The following is a 21,684-nucleotide window of genomic DNA, read 5'->3' on the forward strand; positions in this document are numbered from 1 at the left end:
ACTGATACCATACGGTGCTGAAAATGTGTCGGTTTAGTCAATTAATTCAATGCTAGTTTTAAAAATTTTTGTTAAAAATCGTTTAATAGTTATTTAGATAATTATATTTTCAATCAAATTCAACATTAATATATTTATTAGATTACACAGATAACTGTATCTACAGTATTACAAATTATGAAAAATATTTTTTACTATTTTTTTAGTGTAATTATTAATTATTTAAAGTTTATTCCCAATAAAATATATGTTTAAACAGATTATTATTTTTTTTGGATAACTACTTGATCCACAATGTATTTTAAAATGTACAGTAAATTTTTTTATTTGTTTAAAATTTTAATTTTATAACATATATAATTAGATAAATACTTAATTATATTATTATTAATTTTTAAATTAACATAAAATTTTGTTAAATTTTTATTAAACGAACAAATAAATAGATTTCATAGATACTATATTATTAATTAAAATTATCAATTAATTATGAGCTATCTATTGAAAATGCTTTAAGTATAAATGTGAATCTTAATGTTATAAATATAAATTTTTTAATTTTAAAGATAAAATTTAAATTAGTAATTAATTTAGTTATAAAGGATAGATAAAATAATTAATTGATTGAGTTTTTTTTAATTGCCGTAAAAATGTTTGGCCCAATTGATTATATGTTTTATATAAATAGTTATTTTACTGATGGTTACAACAGATATGCCGATCCATAAACCAATAGTACCGCCGATTTCATAGAGTAGTCCATAGATATTCATTATTTTTCATATTCACAGTTTGATACCCCAAATAACTAAAGTTGAATTTATTTTGTCATATTGAAGCATTTGATACCCCATATGACTAAAGTTGAGTTTATTTTGTCATACAAAAGCATTTGATTTTAATTTAATTTCGTATTAGGAGTTCGTATGGAAATGCTTTCTAGCATTTTCAACTGATTTTAATTTGTTTATTAGAAATTGTTAAAATAAGCCAATAATAAATATATAATTTGAGCTACAAATTAGTAATAATTGAAATATTTCCCAATTAGTTATCGGAAATAGCGATAAACAATAGAAACCAATTGTCGGTCCACTTAGTCGTCCGATAAATGTTTCGCATTTCAAACGCTCAACTAATGTCAAGTGCCGACCCTTAAGACAACTATTATTATTATTATTATTATTATTATTGTTATTATTATTATTATTATTATTATTATTATTATTATTATTATTATTATTATTATTATTATTATTATTATTATTATTATTATTATTATTAGCTAACAATGAAAACATTAGGGCATATGGTTTGTGTGCTTTGGCCGGTATTTTACCGCACATATAGCTATTCAGTAATGAATTAATCAAAACTAATAGAAACATTAAAATCATTATTGTTTTAAACAATTGACTTGAATCGCGATGTTGTGTCTGATATAGTAGTAATAGTAAAGCAGTTGATCCGACAAAATATAATAGAAATATGGCTTTCGATAGTAAACGGTTAATATTAGTGATGAGGACAGTTAGCTTATTGTGTCTATCAATTGTCGACAATAGTTTCAAATTATTTAATGTCGGCAATGATTGCCTACTATTACATTGAATTTGTTGTTTAGTAATAGCTAATAATTGATTGTTTAATTCAGTAAACATATCATCAAATATAATACCGTAAACTATTGAACTAACAATCAATATATACATATAGTTTAGACCATTGAATACATCGATGGCAGTCATCAGCAAACATATGATAATATTGATTGGTTGGTAGTTTAGGTGTCGATCATAGTATGCCATACACATTGGCAAACTGTGAACTAAATTCAAATAGATATAAACAAACCAATAAATATATCTATTGGGAAATGTTATGACAACAAAATAGTAGTATAGCTTTTTTACAGTATTAACATTATTTAAATTGGTTTTCATTTTCAATAGATTGATTACATCAGTAATTAATTGTTTAAAATAATTGGTTTCAAACAACTGGTACCATAACATTGCAAACGAACCAATAATTAGTGTCAAGTGTGCCAACAATATGAATGTTTCAATTAATTGTGAATTACCGTACAAATAGGTCGGATCGCATAGAAAACGGATAAGCCATCGGTTAGACCAAACTTTATTATTATTATTATTACTATTAGCACTACTACTACTACTACTACTACTACGACTACTACTACTTTTATTACTGTTGCCTATATATAAACCAATTTCCCGACAAATACATAAAAATGTATTAAATTTGAATAATAAATTAATTAGCAAATAATATTTGTCATCAACAATAAAACGATTCATATTTATTATATAACGATTGTGTAACCATTTAACCATTTTATCGGCAAATCTTATATTATAATAATTGGTCATCAATTTATTAGTTATCATATTTGCATTATAGATATACGGTATATATAAATAATAAATTAATAGTATAATATATATTATATAATAAAACTAGACTTGCAATTAAATTTATTTTATTAATCAGTATATATGAAAACTATGTTTTTTAATAATAACATAATTATTCATATAACAAGTTTTATTTATATTATTTTTAGCTAACTAACTAAACATGCTAAATTATCATTAATATATTTTTAATAAAATTCAATTAATCAATAACTATAAGGATATTTTAGTGTTTTATAATAATTTTTTTAGAAATAAATAACTATTATTTTGGTCTAATTATTAATTAGTAATTAATATAAAAACCATATTATTTAATCAAACTAATAATACTAAAAATATTAATTTTCTAAAAATTATTCATAAATTTAATTATTTATTTGCATGTTTAGTTTAGTAAAAAAAATGGAAATATTTAATAATAATAATTATTATTTTAGTATTTATTAAAGTATAATATAATTTTTTATAGAATTATATAAAATATTAATTTAATTTAAAAATAGAATATATTGTGTTTAAAACTAGACCAAACAATTATACTTATAAAAACAATTATTTATTAGTTTTAACAAATAATTTTATTTACTTATATAATATAACATAAACACCTATAATAACTATCAGTATTTTAGTTATCATAGAATAATAGCAGATATTTAAAACTATTATATATTACAGAAATATAAATTAAATAAATAAGATATTTGAATATATATACTGTATATATATATATTATTTTACATTTAGTTATTATTAATAAATTATTTAAAAAATTATCAATAGCATAATTATTAATAATAAATTATAAACATTTTGTTTTAATTAAATAACATATTATGTTTTTAATTTTTCAACGATATCATATTAATTGTAATTAACATTATAAAATATATTACATTTATTTTTGATGTTTTTTGTATTTTTAATATTTTTTGTATTTTTAATATCTTTTGTATTTTTAATATTTTTTGTATTTTTAATGTTTTTTTGTATTTTTAATATTTTTAATGTATTTTTTTTTGTATTTTTAATGTATTTTTTTGTATTTTAAATTTATTACAATATATTTTGTTTGTTTGATTTTACACTTTTGGTAGATTTATTGAGAGAGAGAGAGAAAAAAAGTAATTATTAGGTAAAATAATAATTGTATGATTACTAGTAATTAAAGATATTTTAGTTGTTGTTATTTTTTACTAACAAATTATTAACAAAAAAATTAATGTCATTTTGAATAATACCGGTAATTAAAAAAATTGGCACTTTTTTCCTAAATTGTATTCAATTTACAATTAGTTGTCAGATAGTGTATAACCCGGGTCTCATTGTTGGTAATATCCATCAAACATAGCCAACAAAAATGTATCATGCACATTTTGCATTGCATATTATTGCAGCCATTAATTTTCTACAGTACAGTATATATTTTTAAAAATTTAAAAATAAATATTAAAAAAAACAAATAAAAAAACAATTCAATTAAAAAACAATTCAATTAAAAAACCCGTTCAAACCTCGCACGTGAAGCCACAGTTTGGACACTTTTTGTAATGAGCGCGTATAAAGTTTACCGACTCGTGTAGACCATCCGGGCTGCGGCCACTGTTACCGTTGACCAACCGGCGTTGTTTGTCGCCGGGCTGGACGTCCTTATCGGTAGCACCCGTACCGATAGAGCACGCACTCTGCGAGCCGTGATAGCCGAGTCGACAACACGCGCAAAACGCGTAATCGCAACCAAGACAGTAGCCATACTTTCGGCTGCTGTCGATCTCAACCGAATCGTTACATTTTGGACAATAGGCCTATAAAATTAATTACCGATAAGTACGGTAATTATTTTATTTAAAAAAAATTAAATAATATTTATTTAATTTTTTTTATATAGAAATACCGTATCCTCGATAGTATCCAATGTTTTAATGAGCAACAGTTTATGATATCTGACCAGCGATTTACGGCTCAACAGTCTGCATACCAGTTCGTAGGCGGCTTCGCCCGAACACTGCCTGTCCGGACACTTGATATGATGTACTGTACCGTCAGTTATCTGACTGTCCAAATATTGGGCCAAACATTCGCGACAATAGACGTGTCGGCACCCGGAGCTGGCAGTGGCGGCGGCGGCGGTGCCGTCAAATTGTTGGCCATCATTTATTGCTATCCAATTGCGACATAATTGGCAATAATTGGTAACTATTTAATTAAAAAAATTAAAGTTAAAAATTAATTACCGGTAAATATTTATCTTTTTCACAATTAATTTGATTGATTAAAATATTTAAATTCATACTTGAATTTTTGGCCAACTGTCCCATTGTTTTATTGGGAACAGTATTATTACCGGAAATATTAATATTATTATTTATATTATGATTATTATTATTTTTGATACTATTATCGCCACAATTATTAGACGACTGATGATTAGTGTAATGTTTACCGATTGATGTTTGCTTTTGTTTGGCACCAGTATTACTATGGCTGGCACTGGTAGTTGTTGTTGTTGTTGTTGTCGACAACAATAGTTGATTCAATTTATCAATTAAATCCTTATGACTGGGAACTAGCGATAGATTTTTTTAAACAACAAAAAAATTTAATAAAAAATTGAAAATTACGGTAATTTTAATTTACCGGTAAATTAAGTTTACCGATAAGTTAAAAAATAATAATAATCATACCTTGATGATTATGCGGATAATTTTTACGGTGACCAGATTGCCGACTATTATCACAGTAGTCGCCATCAACATCATCATCGCTGTCATCGTTGGTCATCACCGAAGGGCTACCACCACTGGTAATACTATTGTTGTCCTCGTGTTTCATATACTTTGTCCATACAATACCCGGTCCACAGCCGTTACGTTTGGCCGCCATAACCAGCGAACGGCTGGCCTGTCGGCTGACGGCCGTCACAAACAGATTGACTTTACTGCTGTCCAGTTGTCGGTGTCCGCCGCCGCCGCCGACAGTGTTTCTAGTGTTAATCTCTACCGATTTGATTAGCCGACCGTTAACTGTCCGATCGTTCCATTTGTTGACCATTTGACGGACATAACCGGTCAGATTGTGTACATGTTTAGTGTTCAGGCCTTTGATTACCGATTTACACGTCGCCGCCGCCGATGACTGCTTGTCGTCCCATTGTCGGGAATCTTTGTCACGTCTATTGTCCGATGAGCTACGATATGGCAGCCATTTGACACCAATTTCGGCGGCGGTGCCTCCACCGCCTCTTCCGCGTCGGCGGCCACCGAAGTGATCACTGTTGAGATGTCGTTGGGCGCCGGCCAGCAGTGCCCGATTGGCCTCTCGGCTGACGGCCGTTACAAACAGGTTAGCCTTACTTGTGTTGCGGGTCATTGTCGCCGCAACCGATGTAGTATTACGTTCGACTGAGTCGATCAAATCGGCCGGACATTTCGGGTCGCGCCAGCCGGCGACCAATCGCCGGACGATTGCCACAAGATTGCTATCCGGATAAGTGTCCAGACCTTTGATGACAGACATCGTGTCCTCGTTGTTGTTGTTGTTGGTGTTGTTGGCCGAGTATGAGTGGTAACCGTTATTAGCCGAGTTAGTTGCGGCGGCCACTCGACGCTGACGACTGTTGCCATTTAATGGCCGAACGGTTGCCGCCGCCGCTACTCCCGTGCGGTGATTATGACTACTATTGCCGCGATTATTGCCAAACATATTATGATATATGATATGTTAGGATAGTATATATGATATGAAACTTTTTAATCACATTAAAAAAAAGTTATGATATATTACTGTACAGTATATATGATATCATATATTACTGTATAATAATATGACTATTATTTTAACATTTAAAAAAAATGTACAGTTATTTAGAAAAAAAATATTATTATTATTATTACTATTACACTACTATTATACAGTAATCTAACTGTTATTTAATTAATTAATTAAATTAGTTTATGTAAAACAACTACAACAACAACAACAACAAAAAAGCTAACTAACTGTTGCTAATACAACAACAACAAGAAAAAATCAAACAAAACTATTAATAGTAATAAAAATAAAATAAAAGTTTACAAGTTTTCAAGTTTATTAAAACAAACTATATTATCATATGTATGTAATAGACAGGCGCACTGGTAGTCATAGTGCACAGGTAGTTATATTTTTTTTATTATTAAAGTAAACATTCATGTAATACATGCATAATATATTGTAAATTTTACTGTACTTTACTGTATATTAAATTCAATCACTAACTTCTTATCTATCTATTTGAATGATATAATAATTTATTTAAATTTTAATCAATGGTTACTATTGTAGTTAAATACTTACAGTACCGGTAAATATGATATATTTACTGTAGTTATGTAATACGTCAAGTATATAATGTAATATTAGTTATTAAATCATTTTTGATATTTTACACATATATATAAATATTATTTATTTTATTTATTTATATATTATTAATTAATATCATATATTTGATTTTTTACAAAATAATTACGGTAGTTATTTATTTATTTATTATTATTATTTAATAGACTCAAATTGATTTTAATAAAATAGTAAAAGTAACAAATTTGAAAAAATTAAATGATAAATGTAAATTAATTATAGAAATATATACACTAAACATTTTCAGAACAAACTCGGTACTTTTTTATTTATGTTACTTATGTTTTTTATGCTACATTTGATAATTATAAAAGATACCATATTGTCATGTGTTGTTTAAAAAAATGCGACATCATTTATGTAATTATATAATTATTTAATAGAGATATAGTTACACAAAAAACATATGTAATATACATAAAAAGGGCCCGAGTCTTCGGTAGATCATAATCCGTGTATATAATTAATATTAATAAGGTTAATAAATTTCACAAAAAACATATGATTTTTTCTAATAATAATATAAAATAATTAGTAATTAATTTTATTAATACTAATTATTTTTTTAAAATTTTAACTTAAATATATTTTTTAAAAAATAATTAGTTATTTTTTTATTATTATTATTTAATAGACTCAAATTGATTATTATTATTTTTTTTGTTGTTGTAAAAGTAACAAATTTGAAGAAAAAAAATTAAATGATAAATGTAAATTTATAATAGAAATATAGTGTATAATTAATATTAATAAAGTTAATAAATTTCACAAAAAAAACTAGTGATTATTTTCCAATAATAATATAAAATAATTAGTAATTAATTTCTATTAATAATAATTATTTTTTTTTATATTTTAACTTAAATTTTTTTTAAAAAAATAATATTAATCCGATTCGTATTCAAATAGTTTACATTTAGCCCTCCAGTGTTGTTGTTGTATCTCATCATTATCGGTAATATCCATCAAACATAGCCAACAAAAATGTACCATGCACATTTTACATTGCATATGATTGCAACCATCAATTTTCTACAATAATTTTAATTTAAAAAAATAAAATAAATTTATTTAATATAAATTAGTTTTATAGTTAAATAAATTAGTTTTTATAGTCTAAAAAATAATAATTATTATTATTTAAAAACATTTTTTAATATAAATACCACACACACACACAAATACACACACACACACACACACACACACACACACACACACACACACACACATACACACACATACCTCACAGGGTATATCACATTTAGGGCAGTGCTTGAAATGTGCGTTAATATAGCTCTCGGACTCTTGGATTTCGGCCGCCCGTTGCCTAAGCGCCCGGTCATTGTCGATGCACGCGCTTTGCGAGCCGTGATATTTTCGTCGACAACCCGTACAAAATGGGTGTTCGCATTGTTCACAGTAGCCATACTTTCGGTTGGTGTCGATCTCAACCGAATCGTTACATTTGGGACAATAGGCCTATAAATTGTACAAAAAATATGTTAAATTTATAATTAAAAAAAAATAATTTAATATTAATTACTATATCATCCATAGTTTCCACAGTTTTCTTGAGCAACAGTTTATGATATCTGACCAGCGATTTACGGCTCAACAGTTTGCAAACCAATTCGTAGGCGGCCTCAGCCGTGCACTGGTCGTCCGGACATTTGATATGATGTATGAGACCATCCGTTATCTGAGTGTCCAAATACTGGGACAAACATTCCCGACAAAATACGTGTCGACAGTCGCCGCCGCCGGCGGTGCCAAACTGTTGGCACTCATCAGTGGGCCGCTGATCCAGACATAGCTTACAATAGACAACTAATCGTATGTAACAAAAATGATAATCAAATTGAGAGAGAGAGAGGACAGTTAGATTAGTTTTCATATATACACATACATATACATACATATACATACATATACATACATATACTGTACATACATATACTGTACATACATATACATACATATACATACATATACATACACATACATACACATACATACACACACACACACACACACACACACACACACACACACACACACACATACATACACACACACACACACACACACATACATACACACACACACACACACACACACACACACACACACACACACATAATTTACATACACTCACTAAGCGATTTATTTCCTAATTGTTTGGCGACTCTATTCCTATCAAAATTGCTTTTAATTTTTTGTTGATTTTGTTGATTGAATAGTGATTGTGGTGGTGTCGGTCGTTGTCTGGCACCTGTATTATTATTAGTAAAACCATTAGTAGTACCACCGGTAGTCCTGGCATTCAATTTTAGACTATCCAACTCCGAGTCAATCAATTTATCAATATTTTTGAAAACTATTGGGATGCGCGAGAGGGGGTAGCGGGGTAGGGGGGTAGGAGGGGATGTTACAAACAATTTTTTTTATAAAAAATAAAATTAAATAACTATCAATAACTAACCTGGATGATATTGATTGGCCAATGATGATGATAATGATGATGAATCGTCATCACTATCATCGACATCATTATTATCGCTAAAGTCGTCGTTGTCGTCATCATTGGTGATCACTGAACGACTATCACTGTTACTACGGGTATGTCTGCCGCCTCCGCCACCACTGCTCATATACTTTATCCATTGAATACCGTTGCGTTTGGCGGCCACTACCAGCGCACGGCTGGCCTCACTCGATACAGCCGTTACAAACAAGTTGACTTTACCGTCCAGAACGTCGGGTCCATGTCCGCGGGTATTGGTCTCTACTTTTGAAATCAAACGGCCGCTAACTGTCCCATCGTTCCAGATGTCGACCAACTGGCGGACATAATCAGTCAAATTACGGACACCTCTGGTGTCCAATCCTTTGATTACCGATTTACAATTGCCAGCCGTATGCGAGCCGTCATCGTTACCGCGAAAGAGCTGCTGCTGCTGCTGGTGATGATGACCAGTCCCGTGATGTCCAGTCCTATGGCCAGCCGGTACTGGTGGCGGTTGCTGTCGCTGTCGGCTCTTGTATGCCTCCCATTTGATAGCAGTTCCGCCACCGTTACTATTATTGATATACTTATCTGCAGCCTGAAGTAGCAGCCGATTGGCTGCCGGACTGGCGGCCGTTACAAACAGGTTAACCTTACAGCTAGCGTAACGGCCTTTGATATTACCGGTAACCGATTGGACAAAATATTCACTTAATTTCGGATCAGACCACTGCCTAACCAGTCGGCGAACGGCTGTCAGCTCATCCCTGTCACGGCTAGTGTCCAGACCTTTGATAACCGACATTCGGTTGTCATCGGTATCGGCACCAGCGGTAACTAAGCCAGCCTTTGGCCTAAACGGCTCTCTTCCCGCTGTTGTCCGCCAGCTATGTTGGTCGCTGCGGTCACCGCCACCGCCGATACTGCTGGTAGTCGTCAACGATGGCCGCATTGTGTCTGACGATGTTATTACCGTCGATGGTCTTATGAGATGATAGTTAGGTCGACGACCAAAACCAGACATTATTTTATTTTTTAATTTTTTTTAATATGATTTTTGTTATGTAAAAAAATAATAAATTATTTGCTATTCAATTGAAAACTAAAAATTTCAAAAAAAAATAAAATAAAAATCAATATTTTATTACTAAAATATCATATATTTTTCAATTTTTTTTTATTATTAAACTCTCATTTTTTAATCATTTTATTTTTAATATTAATATTATTTATTATTACTTACTTTAATTAATGTTTTTATTTTTAAAATTATTAATACAGCACGTAAAGCGCACTTGTACATATATTTTATTTACATGTACATTTGTATATTTATAAAAAAAGTTTAGACTAGATGACTAGTAAGTTAATAAAAATAATAACCGAACCGACCAATTTATATAGCAATTTAAAAAAAAAATCAATTTTTATTTTCCATAATTTTTAAATAAAGTTTTAAAAACAATTAATATATATTTATACATAAATAAATAATAAATATTTATTTATTTTAAAAAACTAATCATTATCACTGAAAATCTGCTTTTATTTAAAATAATATTTGATATATATATATATATATATATAATATATACTCTATTTTGTATATAAAACCCTAAAAACCAAACCGTGATTTATTTTCAATATATTTTTTATGTCTATTTTTAAAACTGTTTTGCAAACAAAACAGCCTATGCTATGCAAATATGTTTTAAATGCTAATGTTTATTTTATTATCAACAACAAAAAAATGTACATGTATAAGTGATACAAGTGATTATAGTTACTGTTACAAAAAATATATATAAATAATTATTAATCATTTTATAGTAGTAGTAGTAATAGTATATATATATATATATATATATATATATATATATATATATAAAAAAAAAGTGAAAGTCAAAACAAAACTCAATATATACATAGATTACAACAATATAATAGACTATTTGTTTAAAAACAATTTTTTGACAGTTTTTTTTCAAATAGATAATAATTATCTAATAAAACTAGATTATTATTTTTAAAATTAAAAAAAAATATTTATAAAAAAATATATATATATAGTATAAAGACTTACATTGTGTTCAAAGTTAATATTTAATTGGTTTTGTAATTAATTAATTAATTTTTATTTAGTTGTATCATATTTATAGTAGCATAATATGCAGTATAATTTTTTTTATGGGTGTGCCCCCATATGTTTTATTAAGTATTAAATATTAGCAATATTATATAATGATAATATACAATAGTTGGCACAACTAGATAGCACTAGTAATTTATTTATTTTTTGTATTTTATTAATTTAAAAAGTAATTGCGGTAAAAATAATTGTTAATTTTTGTTTATAATAATATATATAAGTCAATTTTGTTTTTAAAAATAATTTTTATTTAATTTTTGTTTTTAAAATGATTTTTAACAATTTGTTATACATATATATTTAAAAAAAAAAATACTTAAAACAATACAATACAATTTAATACAGTAATATAATTTCCGTAAATGTTAAAAATAATTATTAATAATAAAAACATAATTTTTTAAAAAGCTAAAAAAATCTACTGTATTAAAAAAAATTGCACTCAAAATATATATATAATTAAAAAATATTTTTTTTTAATAGAGTATTGTATTTTGAAAATTATTTTTGGCACAGTAAGATATTTATTTATTTTTGTGGGGTGGGGGCGGGGGCGGGCAGGGGTGGGCTATGAGGTATATTACCTAGCACAAATATGATTGTACCCTTGCCAATAGCCCATACACTCCCAGCAAAATTCGTAACGACATTTTGTACACGTCATATGATTGCAGCCCTCATTTTTCTGTAGATTTAATAATTATTTAAAAAAAAATTTTAAAAAAATAAAATAAAAATAATTTATTTCTAACTATAGTAATAATTTTTTTTAAAAAAAGTATATTATATAATAAATATTAAATTATATTATAAATTATAATATAAATATTTAAAATCAATGTCGAACACAGTGATTATTATTTTTAAAAAAAAAAATTAATCCTAAATTATTATCATTACTAAATTAAATAATTACAAAAAAAATAATAATAAACATATTTAGTATTATTTGTTACTTTAGTAATAAATTTTTAAAAAAGTATATTATTATAGTTAGTTAAATATGATTAGTATATTTAAAATCAATGTTGAATACAGTAATTATTATTTTTTAAAAAAAAATTTAGTGCTAAATTATTATCATTACTAAATTAAATAATTACAAAAAAATAATAATAAACATATTTAGTATTATTTGTTACTTTTGTAATAAACTTTAAAAAAAAGTATATTATATTTACTTAAATATTATTACCGATAGTATATTTAAACTTAATGTTGAATACAGTAATTATTATTTTTTTAAAAAAAAAATTTAGTGCTAAATTATTATCATTACTAAATTAAATAATTACAAAAAATTAATAATAAACATATTTAGTACTATGTATTTAACATAATAATTATAATATATATTATTATTTCTTGTATCTGTTTTATCGGCTATTTATATATTTTAATAAATATTTTTAAATAATATAAATTATTTGTTTTCAATAATTATAAATTTTACATTAATAACTATATTTAGTAGTAAAGTATTAATAATTTATTAAAATTTCAAAACAAATCATCATTATAATAAAATTTATTTACAATTAATATATATATATATATATATTTAGCAAAACTAAATTATTAGCATTTGATTTAATTGTTATTTTCAAATTCAACTAATTATTGTTTCAAATAAAAACGTAAATTTGATTTTCAAGATCACAAAATTTTCTAAATTATAAAACAATTTATAATACAATTATTTATAGTATTTGCAGTAAAAATTGTTTTAATATTTGAAATTATTTACAACAAAAAAAAACAAAAACAAAAATAGTTTAACATTTTTTCTATATTGCTAATCAATTATCAAAATGTTTTCAAAATAGTTATCTACTGTAAACCGTACATTAAATTTACACATTATAATTACAATAATTATTTATAAATATATTAATAGATTGTAACTATTTTACTCAACAACAAAAATATTGTATAATAATTCAAAAATTAAAAATTTTAGTTTATTATATTTCGCCGCAACTATAATGTCGATCAGTTAGACAATTGAAACAAAATTGGTGGCCACACTTTTTGCATGTTATATGATTGCACCCAGATATTTTCTATCAGAGATATTATTATTATTATTATTATTATTATTATTATACTAATTAATATCCATAACAATATTTTCAATTATGAAATTAATGTTTAATAATATATAATTAAAACTATTAATTATAGCTTAATATTTAAATAGGTAATGTCTATATCTATATTAATATATAGAGTATATATATATTAGTACTCATAAAAAAATACAAAACATATAAAATAATTGAATTATTATTATTAAACACAAAACTAATTGTAAACATTGTTAACGAGAGAGAGAGAGATGGTATGCATACCTGAATGGGTGCTTTACATCGAGGACAGGGACGGCTCACTTGGCGGACAAGCTGTTCGGACTCGCGTTCCTCACGCTGTCGGCCCTCTTGACGATCCTTCAACCGGCGCTCCCGTTCGACGGCTTGTGCGGCAATAATCTCCCGTTCCCTCAGTTCAGCCTCTCGTCTAAACCGTTCGCCATCCTTACGTCTCCTCTCTTCGGCAGCCCTTTCCTCGTCGGCTTTTCTCTGCTCTTCCAACAACATCTCCTGCTGTCTAATAGCTTTCTGTTCGTCTCGGATCCGGTCAATCCAATCCCAGTCCTCCCGTTCGGCTTCGGCTATGGCTTTCATCAGTTCGTCCTCTTCGGCCTGCATTTGTTCGGCCAGTTCTGCACTCTGGAACATCTGTACCATATCGTCCCGTTCCCTAGTGTCCAGACCGCAATCGTAGCCGCCATGATATGGTTTCATACAGCTGGTACAAAATGCAAGGCCACATCGGGGACAGTCGCCCATGGCCAGATCGATTTCGGCCACTACCATTGCACCGCAATCAGTGTTGGGACAGTAATGCTGTATTATTATTTATAAATAACAAAAACAAAATTATTGTAAAAATTAATTTAAAAAAAAAACAAATTATTGTAAAATTATTAAAAAACAAATTATTGTAAAAATTAATTATAATAAAAACAAATCTACTGTTATGTTATATCATATATTAGTAAAATATTATAAATTTAATAACTTTTTATATATATTGTATATTTACTGTACCTGTAATTTTTAAAATTATTATTAGTATTAAAAGTTAAAAAAAACCAAAAAAAAAAATTTTGTTTGTTTGCTAACTATAATATTGAATGACAACTTAAAGTTAGATCTAAAATTATATATATAAATGCCATATATTCAAGGGTTCCTAATATATTGAATTAATATCTAAACTAATAAATTAATTAAACAATTTTCTAGTATTTGACAGTTTGTCGTATAAAAAAATAAAATAAAATATTTCAATATTTAAAAAAAAACACTATAGTTTTTAACAGCAATAACTATTTTACCACATCATCCATAGCACCGACAGCTGCCTTAAGCAATAGCTGATCGTATCGGTTATACAACTCGGGGCCAACAATACGTCTGACCAGTTGCGGTGTGGCCTTAGCTGTACAATCGGGTGCCGGACAGGCAAGCGATTCAATACGATTGTCCTGTATTTCGATGGTTAGCGTTTGTCGTACACAATCGTCGCAATACCGGTGCTGACAACCGTAGCTAACGGCCCCATCAATTGGCAGGCTTTCGGCGCCACATATATCACAGTCAAACTCAGTCACATCATCACCGACAACAACAACACTGTCATCACTATTATCCGTATCTATTCATCAAAAATATTATTGTTATAAAAAAAATAATGTTAATAATATTATTATAATACTAATATACTAATAATAATGTTATAAAACTTACCAAAAGTATTATCAGTAATAGTATTTGAATTGCTATAAAAAAAATTAATTAATTAATTTTCAAAAACAATTTGTAATGCATTGATAGATAGATATATTTTTTTCAGTAAATAAATAAATAAATAAAAAAGTACCCAGTATCATTATTTTGCATAATCAATAATAATTTTTGTCGTATATCCTCTTTTATGGCACTTTTATTCAATTTTAGGCGCAAATAATTATCCAAATTTTCGCCAATAATTTTCTTAATATTCTGACTTAAATTAAGTTTATATTCGTCTATTGTTTTTTTTAAATAAAATATATTAATTACTGGTAAATATAAATAATTAAATAATATATCAAAATTAACTAGGTAATCATAAATTATGTAAATTATTTATTTTTTTTAAGAAAAAATAATAATAACCTGAAATATTGACGCTATCCTTATCATCATTATTATCAACTGTTGTGGTAATTGTTGGCACATTTGCTAATATAATTCAAATTGATTTAATAAAAAAATTAAAAATACAATTTTTAACAAACAAATTAATAATTATATAAAAAAAAATTAGACACACCTTTCCTATTAGGTTCCATCCTCTCAGTCCGTTCTAACAATTAAATAATAATAAATATTATACAATATATTATAATTTTTTTTAATAAAATTCAAATTTTGGCTGCACTTTACTATATGGCCCGCGAAGGAGGCGGGTGTGGGGGTAGATTTAGGTTTGGTATGATGTCTAGTATATGTATGTGAAATATTAGAAGACTGAGGTCAAAGGTTAAAAAGTTATTCACATTTATAATATATTTACTTATAATAATATACACTATAATAATAAAGTTAACTCAGCAATAGAAGATAATCTGACATAACTAGCGGCCTACCGGCCGCCACTAACCTAACCTAACCTAACCTAACCTAACCTAACCTAACCTAACCTAACCTAACCTAACCTAACTTATCCTAAGTTATGCTATGCTATGCCTAACCTACCGGCCGCCATTAACCTAACATAAAGTAATCATAATAAAAAATATTTTATTTTTCAAATTACTTTAGCATTTCATATTACATTTACATTTTAATGCTGATTCCTTATTCCTTTTGTGATGATTTATTTAAATCTACACTTAAAAATTTTTTACTTAAATTTTTTTTTATTTTGGCCGCCATTTTTTCTATGCTCCCGAAGAGATATCAAAATTTTAATGCAGATCCCCTATACCTTATTTTTTATGCTTAATCCAAATCTGAAGTCAAAATTTAAATATTTAATATATATATACATTTATGTATAATAAATGTATAATAATGCTATACAATATACTATATGAACGGCTTCACTCAGTCTAATAAAATTTTATATCCATATACTATACATCACCCCCAACGTAAATATATCCCCCACCCGCGCCTCCGGCGCGGGCCATATAGTAAAGTCCTGCCCAAATTTTTATTACTTTTGTTAGTATTTTTACTAATGTTTTGCTTATTGATTTTAGTAGGCACTGGTGGTATGTTTACTAAAAAAAATATTATTATTATTTTATTTATATAAATCTAATTGATATACTATAGTATAATATAAAATAAAAGTACCATGACGTTTTTTATTAGCACCGGTATTATTATTATTATTAGCACTTTTATCAATGTGTTGTCTGCTTGTTGTCGGCTGTTCGGGCACCGGTATGTTATCTAAAAAAATAAATAAAATTAATTTAAATATTTAGTAATTAAAATTATTTTTTAAAAAACCATACCTTTCTTATTAACCATGGGTTCCATCCTCTCAGTCCATTCTAACAATTAAATAATAATAAAAAATTAAACAAAATATTATACAGTAATTGTAATTTTTTAATAATTATAATAAATTCAAATTTTTATTACTTTTGTTAGTATTTTTACTAATGTTTTGCTTATTGGTTTTAGTAGGCACTGGTGGTATGTTTACTAAAAAAATTATTATTATTATTTTATATATATAAATCTAATTGATATACTAGTATAATATGATAATAAAATTACCATGACACTTTTTATTAGCACCGGTATTATTATTATTATTAGTGCTTTTCTCAATGTGTTGTCTATTTGTTGTCGGCGGTTCGGGCACCGGTATGTTATCTAAAAAAAACAAAATTAATTTAACTATTTATTAATTTAATTTATTCAACAAAAAAACACCCATACCTTTTTTGTTAACCATAGGTTCCATCATTTCGGTGTACGGCCTCAATGGCCGAACACCTTCGCGTTTAGGCAACACTAGACTGTAGTGATCCATACCGTTATAGTACAACAGCACCGGTATCTCGTCCTCGCGATTACCGTCAGCCAAAAAACGCATATGATTTGGTACATATGTTCGTTCGTAAACCTCCCGCAGCTCGTCGTACGATTGCCTCCGTTTGTTGACCATCGATATAAACGAACTGTAGATATAGATAGGCCGATGCAATGCCATTGACAGGGCCTGTATATGCCATTCGTAACCCCATTCCTGCAGTGTTACCGCTTTGCTAACCAATTCGTCAAACGGTACGTCCATATCGCTGTTATAGGCGCCGATAAACTCCGAGCTATAGTCCAACAGTGTGGCTGCGGTCAACAGTCGCAGCGATTCCATGTATTCATCGGAACCGTAGACAGCGGTACTGACGGCCGACCACAAACAATTGCCGTCACCTTTGATGTGTACGCATACCAGTTGATCGTCTAGTGCTTCGTGATTCAAATAGACTTCAGTGTCCAACCGATGGACACAGGGATCAAACAGTGGTAACTGTTTGCGCATATTATCTTCAAATTCCACATGAATTTTCTCCATATGAACGGCAAAATAGGCGAAAACAGTGTCCAGCGATACCTGACCTCCCAGTGCTAGTATTACACAGAGAATCAATTTTGACCGATCATTTAAGACAGTGTCTATCATTAACTGGTCAATCGGCTGATAGTCCGCGTAGATCGGCTGTCCACTGTCCCGTTCGTATTGTTTCATCAGTTCAATTAGTTCAGCGATTTTTTCGGTAGACCTATCGGTGTCGATAACTATGGCGGCTATTTTGTCTCGCAGTTCCTGTTTTTGACGCTCCTGTAGCTCCCGAAGCTCCTGTTCCTCTTTTAACTCTATAAATATATTACATCATTATTATTATTAATGTCTAATTTCATCAAAGATTTATTACTTTTTAGGCGTTCCTTATCGTCAAACTTGCTTAACCTCAGTGCCCGCACCATATCTCTGTCATAGTCACCACTACTACCAACACCACCACCACCACTACCACTTGCACCCGTATGTCCTCTATTTTCATGCTGATGATGATTGCCTTTACGGTTATTGGTGGCCTCTACTACCGCTGCTGACCAGTTCGGGTATTTCGGTAAAGCGCCTGGCGTTTAATGAATGAATAGTTAGAATCATATATTGTAATAAAAAAATTCTAACCTTTTGACCAGTTGTCCACTCCATGACTAACTGTATTGTAATTAAATTGTCCGCCAATAGCACCGGTAGCTAAGTTTAAATTTAATAATAATAATAATATACAATATATTAATCTTAATACTAATTATAAGAAAACAATTACAAAACAATTACCCCTATTATGAACACTAGGCTCGTATACCGACCATTGAAAACCGTTACGTTGGCCAACCCTGACCAGTGCACGGGTAGCATTGGCATCTCTGGCCGTCACAAATAGTCGCTGACCGCTACTATCTTTATCTACCGCTGCTATCAGTCGGCCATTAACTGACCGATCGCGCCAATCGTCGACCAATTTCCGTATATAATCGATAGGCTTGCGTACAGCGGATACGTCCAATTCGCTGATAACCGACACACAGTCGTCGGCCGGTATTTCAGGCCAGTAGTCCTCTGCCGTCGGCGCCGCCGCTGCCATCGCAACCTCGTCCTCAAAATACCAGTCCTCGGCAGCTGCCAGTGGCTGCTGCTGTTGCTGTCGACTCAAGTATGGCTCCCAATTGATACCGTCCATGTCCTGGAGATACAGTCGGGCGCCGGCCAACAACGTACGGCTGGCTTCGGCACTCGTGGCCGTAACAAACAGATTGGCTTTGGCATTGGTAGCCGCGTGTCGGGTATTTCGTTCGACCGCTTCAATCTGATTGGCCATACATAGCGGGTCACGCCAACCGTCGACCAACTTTCGGACCACTTTCATTACATCGGTTCGTTTGCCAGTTTTCATACCTTTTATAACAGACATACGGCTGTATTGGTGGTCATCATCGTCATCGCCGTCGGTGTCGGCGGGAGTGGTCAGTGACATAGCTTTGGCTTTATTACTATTATTAGACTTTTTATTATTATTTTTTCTGTTGAAAAACATTTTGTTTTTTTTGTTTCGTTTTGTTTTATCATAAAAACTATTCAATAATTTTTTGATTTTGTTTTTTGAATAATAATTGAAAACTTTTTTTGTTTTATTTTATGATAACATTTACAGTCAGTTATGTATTAATTATAATTAATTAATACTATTGTTTGTATTGATTGCATGCTATTGACAGTCAATTAATCAATGATGATATTCACACACATATGAACATTGAATTGAAAAAAAATAATTAATAATTATAATTAATAATAACTAATAATATTAAACAAACAAAAAAACATTATTTTTAGCATTACATTGAATATAATGTATATAAAATATTATATATATTGTTAAATAATTTTTATTAGCATATCTAATATATAATATATATTATATATTATTTGTAATGTTATTTATTTTTTTGATAATATAAATCTATTATAATAGATAATATATATAATATTTTTTTAATAGTGATTTTTATGCAAAAAACAATAGTATTTACAGTTTATAGTAGTAGTAGTAGTAGTTGTTGTGTTAATATTAATAAAAACAAATTAAATGAAATAATAATAATAATAATGTAATATTGATAAGTATTATATGTATTTATTACAGTAGATAGTTGTCATATAAATTATATATATTGTATATATATATACAGTACTATAAAATATTAAATGTTTATTATGTTTACACTAGAAATCTAAGCTAATATAATACTGTAATAATAATAATAATAATAATAATTAAATAAATAAAAAATACAGTTAAAAATTTATGTTTTGATTTAAATATCACATGATATACAGTATATAATATAATAAAGTTTGTTTATGTTTGAAATATTAAAAAAAAAGTTTGCATTAAAAATTAGCTAGATGGTATTAGTATATGTTGAAAATTGTTTTTAAAAATAAATATACAGTTTAATATATGTTAAAATGCAAAATAATAATAATAACAGTAAATTTAAAAAAAACCAGTAGAGAATGCTTCAAAAGCATTTCCATACGAATTCCTTAACTTAAAAAAGAAAAAGAATTTTTGACACTATTTTCTCTATGTTCCTAATAAAATAAAGTTAAAAAAAATTCAAAAAAAAAAATTCAAAATTTTTTTAAATTAATTATTGTATACCATTTTCCTGAAAAATAAACTTAAAAAATCAAAAAAAAAAATCACAAAAAAAGTGTAGCTGAATGTGGATTCGAACCTATGTCCTCGTGGGACAGACAGACAGACAGACCGACAGACTTATAGAAATTAGAAACTATAATAGAATGCATATACGTATTCCTTTTAGGAATTCGTGAAAAAAATAAACTGTAATATTTTCCAATAAAATATATTTTAATTGTTTTTTTAAAATTAATATATTATGATAGAGATATACGTAATTTGATTTTTTCAAAATAAATAATTTTATTATTATCTATTTATTAATATAAAATAAATAATTATAATCTAATAATTTTTTGATTGTAAACATTAATTAAAATTTCTAAATACTAATTAAATATATTTTTTTTTTAAATAATGTCAAATGTTAAACTTATGTTTTAGTAGTGATTATTAATGCTGTGATAAACTATACATTATATAGACAACAATGTCTATAAATATTATTATATATTTTCCAGATATCAATAAACTGTTTATATATATAAAAAAAAGTTATTTCAATATATTTATATTATTTATTTAGGTCTACAAGTTTTAGTAATATTTATTTTTTTTAAAACTAATTATATGCATTATTTATGATAATTGATTTTAATTTAAAATAAATAAATTGAGCATTATTATTTAATATATTAACTTTAATAACTTAACTATGAATATATTAATCAAAAATTAATCAAAAATTATTTATTACTTTATTTAGATATTTATAGTTATTTTTTTAAATATATTATAATAAAAAGATAATTAATTATTTATTTATTATAATATAATTGTTTGTTTTTTCAAGCAAAATTTTTTTTAACAATATTGTTAATTGTGTTATTTT

General features: G+C 27.8%; 3 protein-coding genes across 5 annotated transcripts; all 3 read right to left on the minus strand.

Moving 5' to 3' along the window:
• Positions 1-3,632: 3,632 nt before the first annotated feature.
• On the minus strand, positions 3,633-4,787 carry LOC128952068 (E3 ubiquitin-protein ligase RNF14-like). The gene is made up of 4 exons (XM_054297400.1): positions 4,735-4,787; positions 4,336-4,637; positions 3,956-4,246; positions 3,633-3,849 (listed from the first exon to the last, which is right to left on the minus strand). Exons 1-4 carry the CDS (start codon positions 4,757-4,759, stop codon positions 3,712-3,714), a joined length of 756 nt encoding a protein of 251 aa, XP_054153375.1. The 5' UTR covers positions 4,760-4,787; the 3' UTR covers positions 3,633-3,711.
• A 2,940-nt stretch (positions 4,788-7,727) lies between these two features.
• LOC128951544 (uncharacterized) lies at positions 7,728-10,637 on the minus strand. Its single transcript, XM_054296791.1, has 6 exons — positions 10,595-10,637; positions 9,328-10,453; positions 8,995-9,117; positions 8,389-8,672; positions 8,088-8,324; positions 7,728-7,874 (listed from the first exon to the last, which is right to left on the minus strand). Exons 2-6 carry the CDS (start codon positions 10,373-10,375, stop codon positions 7,728-7,730), a joined length of 1,839 nt encoding a protein of 612 aa, XP_054152766.1. The 5' UTR covers positions 10,376-10,453; positions 10,595-10,637.
• A 1,425-nt stretch (positions 10,638-12,062) lies between these two features.
• LOC128953053 (uncharacterized) lies at positions 12,063-19,687 on the minus strand. Of its 3 annotated transcripts, XM_054298551.1 has the most exons (16): positions 18,923-19,687; positions 18,770-18,838; positions 18,507-18,713; positions 17,509-18,447; positions 17,344-17,442; positions 17,206-17,268; positions 17,076-17,114; positions 16,912-17,010; positions 16,773-16,835; positions 15,881-15,913; positions 15,724-15,789; positions 15,446-15,593; positions 15,313-15,344; positions 14,901-15,220; positions 13,852-14,406; positions 12,063-12,185 (listed from the first exon to the last, which is right to left on the minus strand). In XM_054298551.1, exons 1-16 carry the CDS (start codon positions 19,677-19,679, stop codon positions 12,081-12,083), a joined length of 3,594 nt encoding a protein of 1,197 aa, XP_054154526.1. In that variant the 5' UTR covers positions 19,680-19,687; the 3' UTR covers positions 12,063-12,080. The 3 variants fall into 3 exon arrangements, with proteins under 3 accessions (XP_054154526.1, XP_054154527.1, XP_054154528.1); XM_054298552.1 differs by lacking the exon at positions 17,206-17,268; XM_054298553.1 differs by lacking the exon at positions 16,773-16,835.
• Positions 19,688-21,684: the final 1,997 nt, after the last annotated feature.

The sequence above is a fragment of the Oppia nitens genome, unplaced genomic scaffold, assembly GCF_028296485.1.
Source record: "Oppia nitens isolate AA-2021 unplaced genomic scaffold, nextdenovo-longstitch-racon4-pilon3 scaffold1_pilon_pilon_pilon, whole genome shotgun sequence".
Lineage (NCBI taxonomy): Eukaryota > Metazoa > Arthropoda > Arachnida > Sarcoptiformes > Oppiidae > Oppia > Oppia nitens.

Excerpts from the sequence above, each read along its gene's own strand:
- LOC128952068 (XM_054297400.1), bottom strand. The coding sequence starts at position 4,759 with ATGGGACAGTTGGCCAAAAATTCAA. Across the intron at positions 4,638-4,734 it reads ACAGTTGGCCAAAAATTCAA|TTACCAATTATTGCCAATTA; the intron begins GTATGAATTTAA and ends TTAATTAAATAG. Across the intron at positions 4,247-4,335 it reads TGGATACTATCGAGGATACG|GCCTATTGTCCAAAATGTAA; the intron begins GTATTTCTATAT and ends TTAATTTTATAG.
- LOC128951544 (XM_054296791.1), bottom strand. The coding sequence starts at position 10,375 with ATGTCTGGTTTTGGTCGTCGACCTAACTATCATCTCATAAGACCATCG. Across the intron at positions 9,118-9,327 it reads GGCCAATCAATATCATCCAG|GTGCCAGACAACGACCGACA; the intron begins GTTAGTTATTGA and ends ATAATAATACAG. Across the intron at positions 7,875-8,087 it reads AATGTGATATACCCTGTGAG|AAAATTGATGGTTGCAATCA; the intron begins GTATGTGTGTGT and ends AAATTATTGTAG.
- LOC128953053 (XM_054298551.1), bottom strand. The coding sequence starts at position 19,679 with ATGTTTTTCAACAGAAAAAATAATAATAAAAAGTCTAATAATAGTAAT. Across the intron at positions 17,443-17,508 it reads ACCTATGGTTAACAAAAAAG|ATAACATACCGGTGCCCGAA; the intron begins GTATGGGTGTTT and ends TGTTTTTTTTAG. Across the intron at positions 17,269-17,343 it reads TGCTAATAAAAAGTGTCATG|TAAACATACCACCAGTGCCT; the intron begins GTAATTTTATTA and ends TAATTTTTTTAG.